The 19,235-nt window shown below is 43.0% G+C and overlaps 1 protein-coding gene across 1 annotated transcript; it reads left to right on the plus strand.

Moving 5' to 3' along the window:
* Positions 1–835: 835 nt before the first annotated feature.
* On the plus strand, positions 836–17,404 carry LOC122870114. Its single transcript, XM_044183911.1, has 9 exons — positions 836–1,015; positions 3,682–4,020; positions 7,765–8,094; positions 8,254–8,361; positions 10,867–11,193; positions 11,758–12,084; positions 14,292–14,618; positions 14,916–15,236; positions 15,308–17,404. The coding sequence occupies exons 1-9, from the start codon at positions 937–939 to the stop codon at positions 15,352–15,354; spliced, it is 2,205 nt and encodes a 734-aa protein (XP_044039846.1). The 5' UTR covers positions 836–936; the 3' UTR covers positions 15,355–17,404.
* The last annotated feature ends 1,831 nt before the right edge of the window (positions 17,405–19,235 follow it).

The following is a 19,235-nucleotide window of genomic DNA, read 5'->3' on the forward strand; positions in this document are numbered from 1 at the left end:
AGACGCGGCTCCTTGTTTTTCCTACAGAGCATCATTACAGAGCTGATGCCATTTATTAGTTTTCTAAAACAGAATCAACTCAGGAAGGGGAGCAGGGATATTATGTCTTGCTTTTTAGTTTTTAGTCATTTAAATCCCATTGTTCTTTAAACTGGTGAAATAATGTGCATAGGAACCAGCTGTGACGTCCCAGTGGTCTCTCTAATCTATATGTTTCATGACTTTTTATTAATTATCTTTAATTATTCATGTAGAACTAGAGCAGCAGAATGAAAGTAAATAAAATCATGTCAGATTAAATGCAGAAGTCATCACTCCATCCTCCCTGAGACGTCCAGACTTCTGCTCAGTGTTATGGTCACACTGCAGCAGTAATAATAGAAAAGGTGCCCAGGAGTTCAATAATAACTGCAGTAGAAGTTCTTTGTGAGATCCTGAACTGTTTCCTCCTTATTCCATAACTTCTTGTTCCCCATTGCCTACAAATGTATTGGTACGTACTGGTGCACTGTTAGTAACTCTGTATGCTGTAATCTAAATACATCATCACATGTTTTAGCACATGTTCAGTCCTCAGATACGCCCTCCTCACGTTCATCACTAAACATACAGATCACTGTGTGTCTGCAAACACTTACACACGTTTTGTTCTGAATCTCTCGACAGGAGCGCTGTTTTCAGTCAGTAGTCAAATATCTGACACCACCTAAACGCAGCACAGCCGCCCTCAGTTACAGTAAATCACAGCTGGCACAGTTGAATTGTGCGGGCCGGCTGAGGAATGTAAATGGTGTGCAGACTCCGCTTACTACGCGCACTGCAGGCGTACGCCGGCGTGGTAATGGTGCGGACCCAGTCGGTGAACAGCGCGCAGTGTGGCGGGAAGGAGAAGCGAAAGTAAAGTCGGGAGTCAGAGAGGAAACAGCAGCAGCCCAGATGGAAACTTCAACTTCTTTGTTATCCTCAACTTTCCTCACATGTTGGATTATCTTGTTTGTGGGTTCTGCCTGTGGAGGTGAGCGCTGTGTGTGTGTGTGTGTGTGTGTGTGTGTGTGTGTGTCAAGTCAACTTTATTTATCAAATCACAAATTTGCCTCAAGGGTCTTAACAAGCTGTGTACAGTACGTGACACCCTCAGGCCTGCGCCGGATTCCTGCCACAGGCTTCTCTTAAACCATCATAAATTATGTTGACATGTTATCGAGTTTTAAAGACACGTTTCTACGCTACACTGTTTTCCTGGCCGTTTTTACCTGCATGTTTTAACTTGGTAAAAGTTTTCAGTCATCGGACATGTGGATCTTTAGTGACTTTTGGTTGGCTGCAACTGGGCGTGGCGGCGAGGCTAACCGCTTTTATTAAGGATTTTAAGCTTTTAGCACTTTTATGGACTAAGCGTGATGTGATGCTGAGTGTGGATCTTGTCACCTTACCTCTCAAAGCTGAATGTTGATGACTCTTCTAATATCACTAACTCTTAACTTACAACAACTTGTGTCTGGCCAAACTCATTCCCGTGGCCACACCTTAGACCTAGTCTTTGCTTTGGGCCTGAAAACTTCATCTGTGGAAATCAGGACATGTTCACAGTTAAAAACAATGCATGGGTGATCAGATACAAATGATCACCTATGCATGTTTTTATCTGTGAATTAAAGAGGTTCGACCACATCACACCTTTTTCAGCCTTTTTACATTGTCTCCCTGTTTGTTTCAGGATTGATTTTAAGATAATGTTCCTTGGCGTCAAGGAGAGTTGAAGTCCGGAAACTTTATGGTTGCAACTAATTGAATTTTGTTACCGAACTTTGCCGCCTTTCAAATATGTGAGAACACGGATCTTTGGACAGCGTTGTTAACAGTGCAGCCATCGTGAATTGTGAGGCTTTTGAGGCTTTCGCTGGCGGCGGTCTGAACGCACAATTAGGAAAAACCAAATATGCACTATAACAAAGATGAAGCATTACAAGCTATGCCAATGCCATGAAATGGTGAGTCGCAGGCTTGCATAAAATTATATTGTGAACATTACTGTCCATGCTGACAATTATTTGTCAACTAGTAAAGCTACCATGGCCGACATTGTTGTTTGTTTTGTCAGCTGACTGACAGGTTACACTCCATTTAACAGTTTAATATATATATATATATATATATATATATATATATATATATATATATATGTATATGTATATGTATACGCCACTCAATGTATTTGTCACCATTCGACTGCACTTCTCAAGCCCGAATGACATCCCAATGTCAGAGCTGTAGATCCTGGTGGTGTGGATCAGTGAGTCGATGTCCCACTCGCTCTTAGCGTATAGCTTGATGTCATCCATGTAGAGGAGGAGACTGATGGTGGCCCCGTTCCTGAGTCGGTATCCATAGCCAGTCTTGTTGATTATTTGGCTGAGGGGGTTCAGACCTATGCAGAACAGCAGTCCTTGGTATATGCCACATTTGATGGATACTTGTGCAAGTGGCTTGCCATTGGCCTCAAGGGTGGTTTTCCACAGCCTCATCAAGTTCGCAATGAAGTCTCTTAGAGTCCTGTTGATGTTGTACATCTCCAAGCATTCAGTGATCCATGTGTGAGGCATTGAGTCATATGCTTTCTTGTAATCAATCCAGGCAGTGCACAGGTTGGTGTGTCGGGCTCTGCAGTCTTGGGTGACTGTTCTGTCAACCAGGAGTTGGTGTTTGGCTCCTCTAGTTCCTCTGCCAATGCCCTTCTGTGCTTTGCTCATGTATTGATCCATCATTGATCCATGATCCACTTATCTTAGCCGCGATGATGCCTGACATGAGCTTCCATGTTGTGGAGAGACAGGTTATTGGCCGATAGTTGGATGGGACTGTACCCTTTGCGGGATCCTTCAGGATCAGGATTGTGCGCCCTTCGGTAAGCCATGCGCTCATGGAGTGCAGTGAGCTTCTTTAGCCAGTAGGCGTGGATCCTGTCAGGGCCTGGTGCTGTCCAGTTCTTCATACCTGAGACTCTTTCTTGGATGTCTGCCGCTGTGATGGTGACTGGGTTCTGTTCAGGGAGGTTGCTGTGGTCCTTTCTCAGAGCCGCCAGCCACTGTGCATCGCTGTTGTGTGATGCCTCCCTCTCCCATATACTTTTCCAGTACTGCTCCGTTTCCAGCCTTGGTGGGTCTGCTCTGCTGTTATTACCCTGCCATTGAGCGTACACTTTCGCAGGTTGAGTTGCGAACAGCCGGTTTATTCTTCTGGCCACATTCTCTCTCGTGTATCTCTTTAGGCGGCTGGCCAAGCCTTTGTTTGGCAGTTTCGAGTGCTTCAGGTATGGGCATCTGGTTGTACTTCTTGGGTACTTGCTTTCTCATTGCACCTCTCTCAGCCTCTGTCAGTTGGCTCACTTATATATATATATATATATATATATATATATATGTGTGTGTGTGTGTGAAGAGCGCAGTACTGGGAACAGCAAAAATACTGCGCAGAACCCTCAAGCTCCCAGGCCTCTGGTAGAGGACCCGAGCTCGAAGGATGAGACCACCCGCGGGGGGTGAAGGACAAAGTTTTTTTTTGTGTGTATATGTTTGTGTGTGGATATGTAATCTGTGTAGAAACGTCTCCAAACCGCCTCCACAGCAGATAAACTCAAGATTCAGACTTTTGATTCCTGGTTTTCTTTCTGTTTTTGTTCAGACTCACAGGAGGTGAAAGTGATGCCTGGACAGGACGTCACTCTTGATTGTGAGGGTCCCAGAGATGTCCCCATCTCACTGTTGGAGTGGAGCAGAACTGACCTGAAGTCAGGTCAATATGTCTTCTTTGTCAGAGACGGCCACACATATGAAGACTACCAGCTTCCATCTTTCCACGGTCGAGTGGAGCTGAGAGATCCAGAGATGAAGGACGGAGACGCTTCTGTTGTCCTGAAGAACGTCACCACCAACGACTCTGGAACATATGTGTGTTGGATTACAGCTCATAGCAATGGACAGAAGAAGATATCCAGGTACTCCGTCAAGCTGAAGGTTGAAGGTGAGTTTGTAGAGAGATGTCTTAGCTTGTCATATGTTGTTATCAGAACAGTTCGGTCTGCTCAGTAATAACAATATCATTATCTGGCATGACACTGTGGCACAATACATTTTCTGGGACAGTATGTATTAAAAACGTGTGTAATCTGAAATCATTGTGATGTTTCTACCTGTCTCTCAGCATGTGTTCAGCACACATTAAATATGTGTATATTAATGGAGAGGACAGTGTCAGTGTTGCAGGAATATAAGAACCATGTTGATGAGACATTCTGAGTCTTAGTAAAGTCAAAAATATGTATTGATAGTGCAAAATGACAAAAGATCTGGAGATTGTCTCTCCAGTTGTTCTTTTTCTTACGTCTATTTGGATCATTAACTATATAGCAAGGTATGTATGAATTTTTGTATGTGTGCGTGTGTGAACCATTCGTCCGATCAACTTCACACTTTGTGGGAGCTGGGAGCATCCAGCTTCTCCTCTCAGTTTTGCCTCCCACCTCTCAGCCTGACCTCCAACCTCCCTGCTCATAGCTCTCACCTCCTAGCTCATAGCTCCCATCTCCCACCTCCCAGTTCCCACCTTCCATCTCATAGCTCCCATCTCCCACCTCCCAGTTCCCACCTTCCACCTCTCACCTCCCACCTCCCATCTCATAGCTCCCATCTCCCACCTCCCAGTTCCCACCTTCCATCTCATAGCTCCCATCTCCCATCTCCCAGTTCCAACCTTCCATCTCATAGCTCCCATCTCACAGCTCCCGTCTCCCACCTCCTAGTTCCCACCTCCCACCTCATAGCCATCCCATGCCAGTTTGGGATGTTTCCAGTCAGGATGCTTTCTGTTGCTCCTCTGTAAAAGTTAATAAGGCATGGGAATTTTGCCTTCTTATGCTTCCTTAGGAAATGTTTCTGAGCTTTCTTGACCAGGGTGGAGATGTGAGAGGACCATGTCAGGTTCTTTGTGATGCTGATTCCCAGGAACCTAAAACTATTCACCTGCTCCACCTCAGCTCCACTGATGTAGACGGGTGTGTGTCTTTGCCTCCTTTTTCCTAAAATCAACGATCCACTCCTTGGTTTTGCTGATGTTGAGCAGTAGGTTGTTCTCTGTGCACCACTCTGCAAGATTGTTGATTTCCTTCTGATACTAAGTCTTATTGTTGTTTGTAATCCAGCCGATGATGGTGGTGTCATCCGCAAACTTCACAACAAAGTTTTCAGGGGCTACAATCATGAGTGTACAGCGTGAACAGGAGGGGGCTGAGCGCACAGCCCTGAGGGGCTCCGGTGTTCACCACGAGCGTGGAGGAGGTGTGACTGCCAATCCGAACTGTCTGGGGTTTGTAAGGAAGTCCAATATCCAATTACAGAGTGTGGTACTCAAGCCCAGAGTGCTAAGTTTGCCAATCAGTTTCATGGGGGAGATTGTGTTGAATGCTGAGCTGAAAATCAACAAACAACATTCTGATGTTGTTGTTCCCAAGGTGTGTGAAAACTGAGTGGATGGCAGTGGAGATGGCATCCTCTGTGGATCTGTTGGTTCTGAAAGCAAACTGGAGGGGGTCCAGGTTGGCTGGAATGTTGTTCTTTATGTGCTGGAGAACCAATTTCTCAAAACTTTCATCAGAATGGGGGTGAGAGCCACAGGGCGGTAGTCATTTAGACTAGAGATGGAGACTTTTTAGTGGGTTAATGGGTTACCTGCTGGCAGAGGTTGAAACCAAGAAATGAGTCCAACAAGGCTAAACAAATCTGACAGGGAGCATGTAAAGTCCAGAATCCAGACACGGTCCAAGGGAGACAAAGAATCCATACAAACCAAATTACAGTAAGAAAAGCCAGAACTGGGCACGGGAACAAGGTACAATGAAAAATGCACATAAAGGCGTCGAACGCACAATGATCCGACACTGAACAAAGGAAAAGACCTGGACTAAACACCCTAAGGGAGGTGAGACAACGAGAAACAGGTGCAAACAATCAAGGAGGGGCCAACAATCAAAACTGGAGGGAAAGCAAACAAAGACAGGAAGTAAAACCGCAAGACACACAAGGAGAGAAACACACTACAAAATAAAACAGGAAATGACAAAACCTCAAACTATAACCATTTTAAACTTACCTTGTGTTTTCATTCTCACTTCGATCCTCCAACTCCTCTACCTTTGCCATCAATCTAAAATCAGCTGAGCTGCAACATACAGGCAGGTAATAGTCAACAGAATCACAAAGCCTAAAAACACCCCATCCATAAGTTACAATTTTGTGTTTCTCTAGTACAGGAGCCATGAAGGACCAAAATACACAAACAGTGACCAGACAACTAGCTTGGGGAAATATTTTGGTTGGCTAACAGCAGCATTTTAGCTGCTACCAAATATGTTGGCAGTTAGCTCAGCAGCCACATCTATCTATCACAATAAGGTTTGTGTGAATTCTGCTCAGCCTGTTTCTTTACATTCCAACAGCTGCTTCACTGGAAACAGTTTAAAGTGAAACTACAGTTTTCACAGTGTCAGTAGATTATCAGGAGGAGGAAAGTGACAGCTGGCTGTGAACTGATGTCCTGAATGTGTTTTTTGAAGTGTTAGTTTAGTGAGAAGCAGATTATTGTGGTTGTTGTAGTTTTTACAGGAAGATGAAGATGTTTGTGGTGGTTGTGATCCTTGTGCACTGTTAGATAACCTTCCTCCCTCTGATCTGATCATCACCTCAGTCCGTCATGTCTTTAATCTGTATTTCTTTTATCTTAACTTCATTAGCCAGTTTAAGCTCCATGACGATGTTTTCTTCAAATAAAAACATGACAAACATATTAAAGGTAGCATATTTTCAAATGTTTCTTTAAATCCTCATGAATGTAGAAGACTGTCCAGTCAGACTGTCCTCACAGTTTCCCAGCATGCCTCAGCTGTGGAGGTGTATGAGGGGGTGGAGTTTGTCCTACCGACCTGTGAGTTTCAGACTTTTGAGATGGATGACCTCACAGTGAGGTCAAGGGTTATAAGACAGTGATGTTGACAGGTTTTCAATGTAGTGAGTCCCCGGAACCCACAGGTGATCATTTTAGTGGGTCCCCAATAAATAATAAAATTTGTGTTTTTTTGACAAATTGTAGTGTTAAACTCATGTTTAGGGATGGATGTCATTAGGATTTTATCGATAGTGCTACTTTTATTTATACTCTTATCGGTTGTTTTTCGTTACTAAATAATTGCATTTTAAAAAATATATCCTTTTAAAAAAGAAAACATTCAGAAAAAAGATTAGAATTTATATTTTAAATATATCTAAATGTTGTTTCTAGAGCAGCAACAGCAAAGTCACTATATAGACCCAATAATATTTCACTGAAAACAAATCTAAAATGTCAATAAAATAAATTTATATTCCTGCTTTCCATGCTTGTTGACCAGGTGTATTGATAAAGTATTGGCTTTTTACTTGCAAAGGTTTTATTGCATTTACTTACAGTAATGAGTGTAGTTGTGGTCAGTTTGAGTAATCTCCACCGCCTCTCTGCTGTTCTGACTGTGCTCTCTCTCTTTGTGTGTGTGTGTGTGTGTGTGTGTGTGTGTGCATTGTGAGCAGGTGAGAAGCTGCAGCCTGATAATAAATTACACCAAATTCTTTGACAGCAAGGTTTTTTTTAGTTTATATATGAACGCGTACCTAGCAACATCACGGCAGTGAGTCCTGTTGCCATTAGAGTTCCTGCTGATGTTGTGGTTTGTTCTCTCAGTCCACCAGGTGGAGGTGTATTCAGGGATGGAGTCTGTCCAGCTGCCCTGTGAGTTTGAAACTTTTGAAATGAAGGACCCCACAGTGGTGTGGAGCCGCGACGATCTCAATCCTCCAACCGTCCACCAGCGTCAGCAGGAAGGTGATGAACTTACACATCAAAACCAGATTTACAGCGGCCGAACATCCATGATGGCTGACGCTCTGGAAACTGGAGACCTCAGCCTCAATCTGACAAAACTCCTCCTCTCTGACAGCGGCACCTACACCTGCACCGCCAGAGAGTTAGGAGGACAACGGAGAGTGAGAAACATACAGCTGAAGGTCAAAGGTCAGCAACAAACCCTAAACCTACTGTAGATACAGGTCAGAAGTCAGTGCTGTAGATACAGGTCAGAAGTCAGTGCTGTAGATACAGGTCAGAGGTCAGTGCTGTAGATACAGGTCAGAGGTCAGAGGTCATGTTCCTGATGTTCTTTGTTTCCTACAGAACGATTTCCATCCTGGGCCAAAGTTCTCCTGGTTCTCCTGGTTCTCCTGGCTGTCGGTCTTGCTGCTGGGGGTCTTTTTGTACATTGTCGCCCGTATTTCATGTCAGGTGTGTCACTACTACTGCATTACCCATCATGCCAATGGTTATCATCTTTACCCTTGTTGCTCCTTGACTGTTGAGGCTGACTGACTCTCATACGCACTTCTTCCACAAACTAAAAGAGTTGAGAGTTAAAAACAACTGATGCAGAGAGCTGAAGAGAAACTTCCAGGTTTTGTTCCAGAAGGAAGAAAACTCTCAAAGTCACTCAGTCATGAGTAAAAATCAGCTCTCCAACATAACTTTACTAAACAGTTTGTCGTGTGGTCTACAGCATTTATCTGGACAGAGAAGGACCATTTTCTTCTTCTGTGGTATTAAACAGCAGGCTAACCTGAAAACAGTAAAACAACTATCCCCGATTCACCCCATCGGAGGAGAAATCTGATTTGGGATCGTGATTATCTGGTAATGTGAGGGGTTTACAGATCCAGTCTTAAGCCTCCCGACCTGCTCGCAGACTCATCGGGGCTTTTTGATATTTAGGATTTAAAATCTTTATGACTACGTCAGTACACAACAGCCAATGAGAGAGACAAGTCTACAAGGAGACGGTGACACTGACGGTGTTGCCAAGCAACGGTATACATTCTAGCCCTTGAGGCTAACGTTAGCAAGCATACTAGCTACTGTTGACATATATTAAAACTGACAGTTAAAATTTCACCTCCAGTTCTCTCTGGAGACTTGACAACCCGTGTTGACCCTGTCTCCCCACCCAGACTCGTGATCCCGCTTTTGTTTCTTCTCACTGCAAATCATTAACGTTACCACAGCCAGATGTTGCACCACCTCCATCTCCATTGTTTGTTTACGTCTGCCTCCCCGTGAGATCGCGTGAGGTGGGGCATCGCTCCCTCTGACACGGTAATCTTAATATCCTGTAGTGTGTGTGACGCGCCATTATTTTCAGATCTTGTGGTGTGTGCATGTTTGAGATGAGAGAGAGGAACGTCTGTTGAATTTCTCCTGATGTGCGTGATGCCAGTCAGGATTTTAAAACTCCTGCAGCTTAAGTGTTGCAGCCCTGACAGTCCTGTGCGGCAGCTTTAGTAAATGTTCCTCCGTGAGTTGTGCTCAGTCATCTGGTCGAATGCTGCTGAGAAACATTAGTTCTTCATTGTTTCTGTGCTGATGTGTGTGAAACATGGCTGACTGTGGAGGCTCAATCACTATCTGTTCTTCATCAAACATGTCTGCAACACTTTGAGTAGTTACCAAGAAACGAGTGAGGAACCAACCAGGAACAACCTGAGACTGAATCAGTCACTAACAACAGCTCCTGATGCCTCCCAGTGGAGGACTGTGTAGAAGTAAAGAATCAGTTTCTGTCGTTATCTCTGGTTTGTCTTCAAGGAACTTTTGTGGATTCTCAGTAAAATCTCAGCAGCTTCTTGTCAGTTTGAAGGGATGAAGATTAATTTTCCTTGAGAGGAAACAAGAACACAAACTGATTCAAAATGAACGAGTAGTTGTTAGTTCAGCTACGTCACCGACCTCCTTCTCCATCACCACACCCCCTCCCACAGCCTCTGTTCCTCTGACACCAACCTCCTGCCCCCATCAGCCAGGACCAAGCACCAACCACAGGGGACAGGGTCTCCTCCATACAGCGGGACACTTCAAAGTGTCCAACTTTTCTGCTGAGGTTTGGTTGCAGCTCCCCTGCAGGGCTGCTGCAGCGAGCACACGTGATCCTCCAACCTCATTAAATGCAACATGCTGTTCTCTTCTCTGCCACCAGGAGGCGCTCCCTCATCACTGCTCCATCTGTCAGCAGTGAGGAGTCTTCCTGTATTACATATCATACAGGGGCTGCTGCATAAATCATCCTGATCTGCTACAGATCTATTAGAACATGTTCAACACAGAGCCACAAGTCACATGATGAAAAGTTCATTTTAAATGTGGATATATCTCACAGCTGCTGTCATGAACCTGCAGTTCTGTTGACTGTCAGACGATGTCGTGCTCATAAAATACAGATTTGATCAGCAGCTTGCAGTGACGGCTGGTTAACAGCTAGTTTTATGACCAAATCTGTTTCTCACTCACTCTGTTGTCTAACTTAGGAAACAGAACAAACATGTGAAACACTGAGTGTGTTTCTGCCTGGAGACCTTCTGTCGTCTCTAACTGTATCTGAACTATCAGATCACACAGCTGCTGTCATTAACATGTGCTCAGGCTGATATATTATAAAGGAAGGATCTGCAGCAGCGAGCTGGAAGTAACTGGAATTTACTGATTGGCTGTTAGTGCAACATTGTATTCTTACAGTTTGATGGGTTGGGTACTACTGCTTCAACATCCTCATAAACTAGTCAAAAAATACAGAAAAATGCTGCTCAGGTTGTTTTTGTCAAAATGTAAAGTCTCACTGCTGACTGAGATGTCCATCAGATCTGTTTAATGATCATGAAGTGATCAATACTGAGTGTAGTGTTGTTGAAGACATCAGAGTTCCTGCTGCCGTCTGTACAGCTGATGTTGTGTCTGTTGTCCTCTCAGTCTGTCAGGTGGAGGTGGATTCAGGGGTGGAGTCTGTCCTGCTGCCCTGCAAAACCACAGTTCACCTGCCTAAAGACTTCACAGTGAAGTGGAGGGACAGTTACAACAGGACGGTCCACGTGTATGAGAACAGGTCTGACCGGTCTGGAGAACAGTTCAGTCTTTACCGAGACCGAACAGAGATGAAGGGAAACCTGCTGAAACCTGAAGACCTCAGTCTGACCCTGAAATTCCCCACAGAGAGAGACAGAAACACCTACACCTGCACCGTCTACAGCAGGGAGGGAAGGATCCTGATGGAGAAAAAAGTGGAGCTCCGGGTCAGAGGTCAGTGCAAAACCACCATCTTTCCTGAACCTGAACCAAAGTGTTTCAGTATCTAAACCAATACCAGGTGGGTAGGGATGGGACGATATATGACTTTATCCAGAGTCAGAGAGTCGGAGCTGAAAAAGATCAGCTTTGACAGAAATGTAGAAATGATCTGAGTGAATCCTGTGGAGTCAGTGACGTTGCCACGGAAACAATGAGACAGGTTTTGGATGGATGATGAACATGTGTCTGAAATGCTGTGTGGAGCTGAGATTCATTTTCAGAACAGAGATGAAAACAAACGTTTCATCTGAAGTCAGAAATGTAAAAGTGACAAAGAAAAGCAACATGCAGCCGTTCAGCTCTGACATGAGACATTACTGTGAAGCACCACGTGGACAAAAACACCTCAGCGCCATCAGAAACACCTGCTGTGACTTCCTGTATTTCTGTCCGCTGTGACCTGCTGCTCTGATCTGGTTCTGGCCTTCAGGTTTCTCTACAGCTTTGGAAGAATTCACTTATTCCAAACTGCTGCTGCCGTCTGTACAGCTGATGTTGTGTCTGTTGTCCTCTCAGTCTGTCAGGTGGAGGTGGAGGAGGGGGTGGAGTCTGTCCTGCTGCCCTTCAAGACAACAGCTGGCCTGCCTGAGGACACGGAAGTGAAGTGGACGGACAGATACTACAGGATGGTCCACGTGTATCAGAAAGACTCTGACCGGTCTGGAGAACAGTTCAGTCTTTACAGAGGCCGAACAGAGATGAAGGAAGACCTGCTGAGAACTGGAGACCTCAGTCTGACCCTGAAATCCCCCACAGACACAGACAGTAACACCTACACCTGCACCGTCTACAGCAGGGAGGGAAGGATCCTGTTGAAGAAACAGGTGGAGCTCCGGGTCAAAGGTCAGTGCTGTCTATTAGATTCATATAATAACAATAATGATATTATTAATATTCACTTTCTGTCATAAGTTTTAGTGAAGTCCAATAATTAGACTGTAACTGTGTCTCAGAGACAGCTGATAAAGATTTGACTGAGTCCATTTGACATTAATACTCAGTGATTTAATAAACAGTCAGCTGTGCTGCTGATTGTACAGACAGCAAAGACAACACTGTCTCTGTCAGATGGGACAAGGGGACGGATTTCACTTCAAACAGTGAAAGAAACTGTGTTGAGAGGTTTGAATATTATATTATTATATTATTACAAAGGTCCAGTTATTGTGATGAATATTAAATGTTTTCATAAGAAGCTAAATGTCATCTCAAAGTGAAATGTGTCTCTTTAACCGTCGCAGCCAAAGGGAAGCTGATATAATCACAACATCACTTCTCAACAAGGGACTGATGGAACATCTGACAGATAATGTTGATTATTGATTATTGATCTGTGAAATATTTGGCTCTAGTAACATTTGTGTTGAGCTGGAAACCTTCATGAATGTCCAGCTCATATTTGGAGCTGATTGGAGTTTCATTCACACAAAGATTGTTTCCTCCTCCATCTTGAAGAGACTCAAATGGAGAACTGAACTCTGTTTCCATTTCGATGGTTGTGATATTTGGAGACTAAACATCTGCATCAGATCCAGATCAGCTGGCAGAACAAAGATTAGTCTGAGACATGAAGGACTGATGTCTGGCTCATATGTGATTATGAAACAATCAATATTTACTGATCAGAAAATGACGTCTGTAATAATACATTCACTTCAATAGGACGCCACTTATTGTACATGAATGCGCTTTGATCAATTCTTTAAAGTCCACAGAGATGATCAATAAAAACTGGGGCATCAAATATCTGACAAATATTGATCATCTGCAACATTTCAAATTCACAATGTATCAATCAAAAGAGGAAATGACATTATAAGAGAAAACAAGAATAATACAGGCGATCAATGATATATATAAGTTATTGCTTTCCAATCAGAGTTGGACAGTATTGATCTGAAAGTGGAAGGAAGCAGCTGAAAGAAACACCAAATGTGTTCGTCACTTAGAACAAAGAAATGCAGCATCAATGAAAGACTGACGATCAATTCTTCACATGTTGAAGACGTTTGTAAAGGAACACAGAAATATTGACGACAGAAACAGCAGCTTTGATCAGATGAATGTCGAGAAGTAGTGAAAGATAATAAATCCTCACTAGTGAAGTTTACAACTTCTTTCAACATCAAATTAGTGAATTTCTCTTCTTTGTCTTTAAGGAGCTCACAGGAGCAGCTCCACCTCCTCCAACTGTGTGTCCACCTTTAATCACTTTGATCATTGGAGGCTCATTAATAATGCTGCTCAGTGATTGGCTCCCATGCTAACACAGAGATGACTGTGGATGGAAAAACTGTCAGAAACAGTTGGTGAAGCTCTGCTCGAAGCTGTCGGCTCCACCTGGAAACGTTCACTAATGTTCTCTTGAACAAAACTGGATCCAGATCAGACAAAGTGAAGGTTTCCACTTCAACACCAACTAACATGTTTCAGGAGTTTCCTACAATATCTGCTCCTGGAAACTAGATCCTGATCCAGCAGGTTTTCTGCTGGAGTCTGGAGCCTCCCAGCTCCAGGTTCAGGTTCAGGTTCAGGTTCAGGAAAGATGGAGGTCTTTATGGTTCAATGCTGAAAAAGTCAACGTTGACTTGAAGCACGAGACTTTGTAAGTATTGAACCAAAACCACCATCTTTCCTGAACCTGAACCAAGCGTTACAGTATCTGAACCAACACCAAGTGGGACTCAGGACCTGAACCTGATCCGAAAGATTTGATGTCATTCTGATAATCAGCTTTAAATGTGATGATTTGGATTCATTAAACATCCTTTTCACCATTTGATTCCAAATTAAATCATTGTTGGTGTTTAAATCATCTCTGAATAAATTACTGCTGTAAATTTCCTTCTCAGATGTGATGTTGATGTAAAAAAAAACTCACTTCAGTGATTCAGCTTTAGTTGCTATAAAGATGCTCATTTGCTTGAATCCAGTGAATTCTTCAGCTCTGGTTCTTGCCTTCAGGTTTCTCTCCAGCTTTGGAAGAATTCACTTATTCCAAACTGCTGCTGCCGTCTGTACAGCTGATGTTGTGTCTGTTGTCCTCTCAGTCTGTCAGATGGAGGTGGAGGAGGGGGTGGAGTCTGTCCTGCTGCCCTTCAAGACCACAGCTGGCCTGCCTGAGGACACGGAAGTGAAGTGGAGGGACAGTTACTACAGGATGGTCCACCTGTATCAGAAAGACTCTGACCGGTCTGGAGAACAGTTCAGTCTTTACAGAGGCCGAACAGAGATGAAGGAAGACCTGCTGAGAACTGGAGACCTCAGTCTGACCCTGAAATACCTCACAGACACAGACAGTAACACCTACACCTGCACTGTCTACAGCAGGGAGAGAAGGATCCTGATGGAGAAACAGGTGGAGCTCCAGGTCAGAGGTCAGTGCTGTCTATTAGATTCATATAATAACAATAATGATATTATTAATATTCTCTTTCTGTCGTAAGTTTTAGTGAAGTCCAATAATTAGACTCTAACTGTGTCTCAGAGACAGCTGATAAAGATTTGACTGAGTCCATTTGACATTAATACTCAGTGATTTAATAAACAGTCAGTTGTGCTGCTGATTGTACAGACAGCAAAGACAACACTGTCTCTGTCAGATGGGACAAGGGGTCGGATTTCACTTCCTGCTGCCGTCTGTACAGCTGATGTTGTGTCTGTTGTCCTCTCAGTCTACCAGGTGGAGGTGGAGGAGGGGGTGGAGTCTGTCCTGCTGCCCTTCAAGACCACAGCTGACCTGCCTGAGGACACTGAAGTGAAGTGGACGGACAGAGACTACTGGATGGTCCACGTGTTTCAGAAAGACTCTGACCGGTCTGGAGAACAGGACCAGGTTTACAGAGGCCGAACAGAAATGAAGGAAGACCTGCTGAGAACTGGAGACCTCAGTCTGACCCTGAAATCCCCCACAGACAGAGACGGAGGAACTTATAAGTGCAGAGTCTACAGCAGGGACATCCTGAGACTGAAAACAGTGCAGCTCAAAGTCAAAGGTCAGTATGAAGACACAGGTCAGAGGTCTCTGTGTTTGTCTCTGTCTGACTGTCCTCTGTCTCCTCTGCAGAGAGAAGAACAGAAGACGCTCCTCTGCTGGCTGAGCAATCTGTTTGATCGGTCTGTCGCTGGATCTTTGATTATTGATTCGATCTGACTTTGGATCAGAGAAAAAATGGAGGTGAAGCAGCTGATGGAGGACGGATGAAGACCGGAGGACGCTTTGTCAGCTTCTTCTTCACTCTGACTTCTCTCACTGACTCTCACACACAGTCTACACACTCACTATTGATTACTGTTGATCAGTAATGTCAGAGTGAGGTCAGTGTGATGTCACATGTTGACATGTTTGGACTGAAACATGTCTTTTGGAGACTTTTAGTGTCCATGAAGGTCACTTGTGGTTTAGATCCTCTGAATTTGGACAGAGGTCTCACTCTGGAGGAAACTCTGCACGTTTTATTCGCACACTCAACATGTTCCAGTTTGAATCAGGTCCTTCAACACATTTTCTAAAGCGTCTCACAGTTCTGCAAACATTTCGTCCACTTCCCTCCTTCGTGTCTCTGTTCAGCACCAGCATTTCTTTGTCCTGCAAAAGGCTGTCACGCACTCTGAACATGGAGCTCGTGTGTCAACAGAAAACTGATTCATTAACAAGAGCATTGCTGTGTCTTATTGGAGTCCAGACTGTCACATGTCCAATGACTCGTCCACAGAAAATGGACTTGGGTCTGGGTCTGAGAAGACCATCTGTGGAAATCAGGGACATGTTTGTGTCATTATTTTTAACTGTGAATTAGAGGCTGCTAGTACTGAATTATCCCGCTCTGAGTACACATGCGTCCTTAATGAGCATAGTGCCTCTAAATTCTCTACACTGTTCAATTCTCCTGGCAATGTGTTTCCCGATTCCTCCAACACCAACGATTTGGTTGATTCTTTTAACTTCCTGTGTTCTTCAACCTTAGATCTCATAGCTCCATAGACCAAACTCAAAGACTAGAAAACAGCCATGGTTAAATGACAGTACTCGAAGCTGTAAAAAGAAATGCAGAAGAGCAGAACGCAGATGGAAGAAATCAGGTCTCCAGGTCCACTTTGTGGCTATGAGAGAGTTATTACTCCTTTATAATAGGATGGTGAAAGATGCAAGAACATGTCATTTCTCTGCACTTATTTCTGCCCATCAGCACAACCCCAGATTCCTATTTAAGACTTTACTAAAAAGTTAAATAGCCGTTTTATACCTCTTTATTCTTATATTCTAATCTGTCATCACAGCAGCGAGTGACAGAAGCCCCGTTTACTGAGTTGCCAACTCTTTTCCAATGAAAGTAGCTTCTTCTTTGTCTTCTCTCGATTTCCTGGCATATTGCAAACAACTTTAAAAGGTGCATACCGCCACCGACTGTACAAGAATGTATAACATTATGTCATTTAATCATATTTCTTAAATTCTTCGTACCACTTTTTCCCATTGACTTACACTGTAAAAGAAGCGGCTGTAAAATAGTGGATACATTTTTTTTAACATCACAACCCCCACGAAATGACTCGTTTTACCATCAGTATTTGATTCATTCGGTCCAATAACATTTGGAAAGTCAAGAAGAAGAAGAGCCACACGATTAAATCATTTTATCCCCATTCAAGTTAGCGGAGGGCTAAACCAGAGGTTAGCTGCTAGCTTGGCCGGTGGAAGTCTCTGGTGCGCATGCTCTATGGGCTGCAGCAACCCATGCATTCATCTGGGTAATTTCTTTACAGTGGGAAGTGGCTTTTTGGCTTCATGCAACTTTCATGGGAATGAACATTGTATCCAGTTCTAATTATACATCCACGATCAGCATCTGTTGTACTTTGTGTACTTATTTATTAACAGTGTACACTGTATTTGACAAACAATGATGGAGTTACTTCAAAGGTAGTCCTTTATTGTCATGAAGTGTTTACATCATTTTGTCTGTGCCCGGCACATGTATAATGATTGCTGTAGATGTATGATATGTGCCAGTTTGGTTTATTATTTTCATCATCAAAGAAGGGTGTTCGGCCTAATGATTTGTACCCCTAGGTGCATCTGTTAACAGATGCTGACAGCTCTGTGGTCGTCCAGTTTCCTGCACATGGGACTTGATGACAAATAAAAGAAAAATATAGAATATTCCCAGACTTGTACTTTAAGAAGAATATGAATGTTTAGGATTTTAGATACTTGGTTGTGCATTTTCTGCATCTCAAACTGGCCTTTAATACAATTAATACATTTGTAGTTTTTTTCACCCTGCATGCAGCAGCTTCCTGCTGTTGATTCCAGTGAACTGTGGTCTGAAGCTGGTGGTTTCTCACTACAGCGTGGTGTGCGTTAGTTGATGGGGATGTGTTTGTCCGTTTGTGCTGAAATGTGTGAACTTGTTTTAACGGAAGCGAGCAGCTTTGTGATCGTCCAGTTTCCTGTTTCAGATAAATACTGCAGTTATAGTCTGTCATCATTCATTGGCCTAAACACTAGGAGTTGCCAAGAGTCAGAAATGTTAATTTCCTACACAAAATGTTGGGGCTTTAACTGCACTTTGTCAGTGTCCAGGCCTTAAAGCTTACGTGATCAAAAGTTACAACTATTAAACCAAAAACAATCAATAAAACAAAAGTTAAAACATCAAAGCAACAATTTAAAAAAGGCCATGGTGACAATGAACTTTTTCTTTTTACTTTATTGAAAAAATATTGAATATTGTGTACAAAAGAGAATAAGAGAAACACATTATACAAAAAACAGTAATTATATTTTAAAGGTCATCAATATAGCAGCAAACAACTATTTGCTATATAAAGAAAAAGTAATAGCGTCCTGAGTAGAGGATGACGTCACACCCCCTCTGCCAGTGTTGTTATGGCAGCCTCTCTGTGCTTTGTTCAGCTGGTCTGGCCGAGTGCGCATGAGTGCATGTGAGTCCCTTGTGTGAAACTGTTCATCTGTGAGGAGAGCTGTTCTTTTCTTATCTAACTTGGTGAATTAAGGATTTATTTCGACCAAACCAGAGTTAGTGATTGTTGGAACGACTTAGTGGAAAGACTAACAAAGACGGTTTTGAGTGAGTTTCATTTTGTTTCTGTCCAGTTTGAATGAAGTGTGTTGTAACGATGAGCTGTGAGGTAAAATTATTGTTTTTCTGAATAAAGTCTGGTGGGCCGTAGCCCCCTTTTGTTTTGGTCTGAGACGCTGGTGCTCTAGTGGGACATTTAGTGACAGTGAGTGCCGTATATTTAACCTTTAAAAATATACAGTCGAACAAACAACATAAGAGAGAAAGTTTAGTTTAGAAATTATGCTTGGTGGTGACGTCAGCAATGACATCATCATACGGTCGGTCCAATCCCTCATCATCCTCACTGGGTGGAGACATTGTCATGGAAACAGGCACGTTCCTTCCTGCCGTTAAGTAATCATTTTATTAATCATCTGATAAATTAACCTGGAAAAAGGTTTTATTTGTTTACAAGTGAAGCATGTTTGATTGGGACATTGATTCAATTATTGATAGATCATCAGAGTAAGTAGAAGTTTTTAGCCACGCTGGCAGCGGAGCTCACCACTTTGTTCCAGACTGAAATGTCTCAACTATTCAGAGAACGAGAGGAATTTCACCTATGTATAAATCCTTACGAGGACAAATAATGCTATTATGAAATAAATACAGTACATTGTGATGTAAAAAAAATGGGCATAACTCATAAACACAAGAAGCTAGAATCTTCAAACCACTTTTAGCACAACCCAAACAAATGTGTGCAACTTTCTATGTTGAGTTGCTGTTTTCAATCAAAATAAGTAAAGTTCCGGGTTTTTTTAAATTTTTGTTTGGGCTAATATCCCCTATTTTAGTGAACTGAAATCTTTATTGAGTGATATATATCATTATCTGAGTTTGTGCTGACTCTGGGAATGTTGAAAATTGATAATACTGTTAAAAAAAGACAACTTTATAAGGCAA

The sequence above is a fragment of the Siniperca chuatsi genome, linkage group LG22, assembly GCF_020085105.1.
Source record: "Siniperca chuatsi isolate FFG_IHB_CAS linkage group LG22, ASM2008510v1, whole genome shotgun sequence".
In the NCBI taxonomy this organism is placed as follows: domain Eukaryota; kingdom Metazoa; phylum Chordata; class Actinopteri; order Centrarchiformes; family Sinipercidae; genus Siniperca; species Siniperca chuatsi.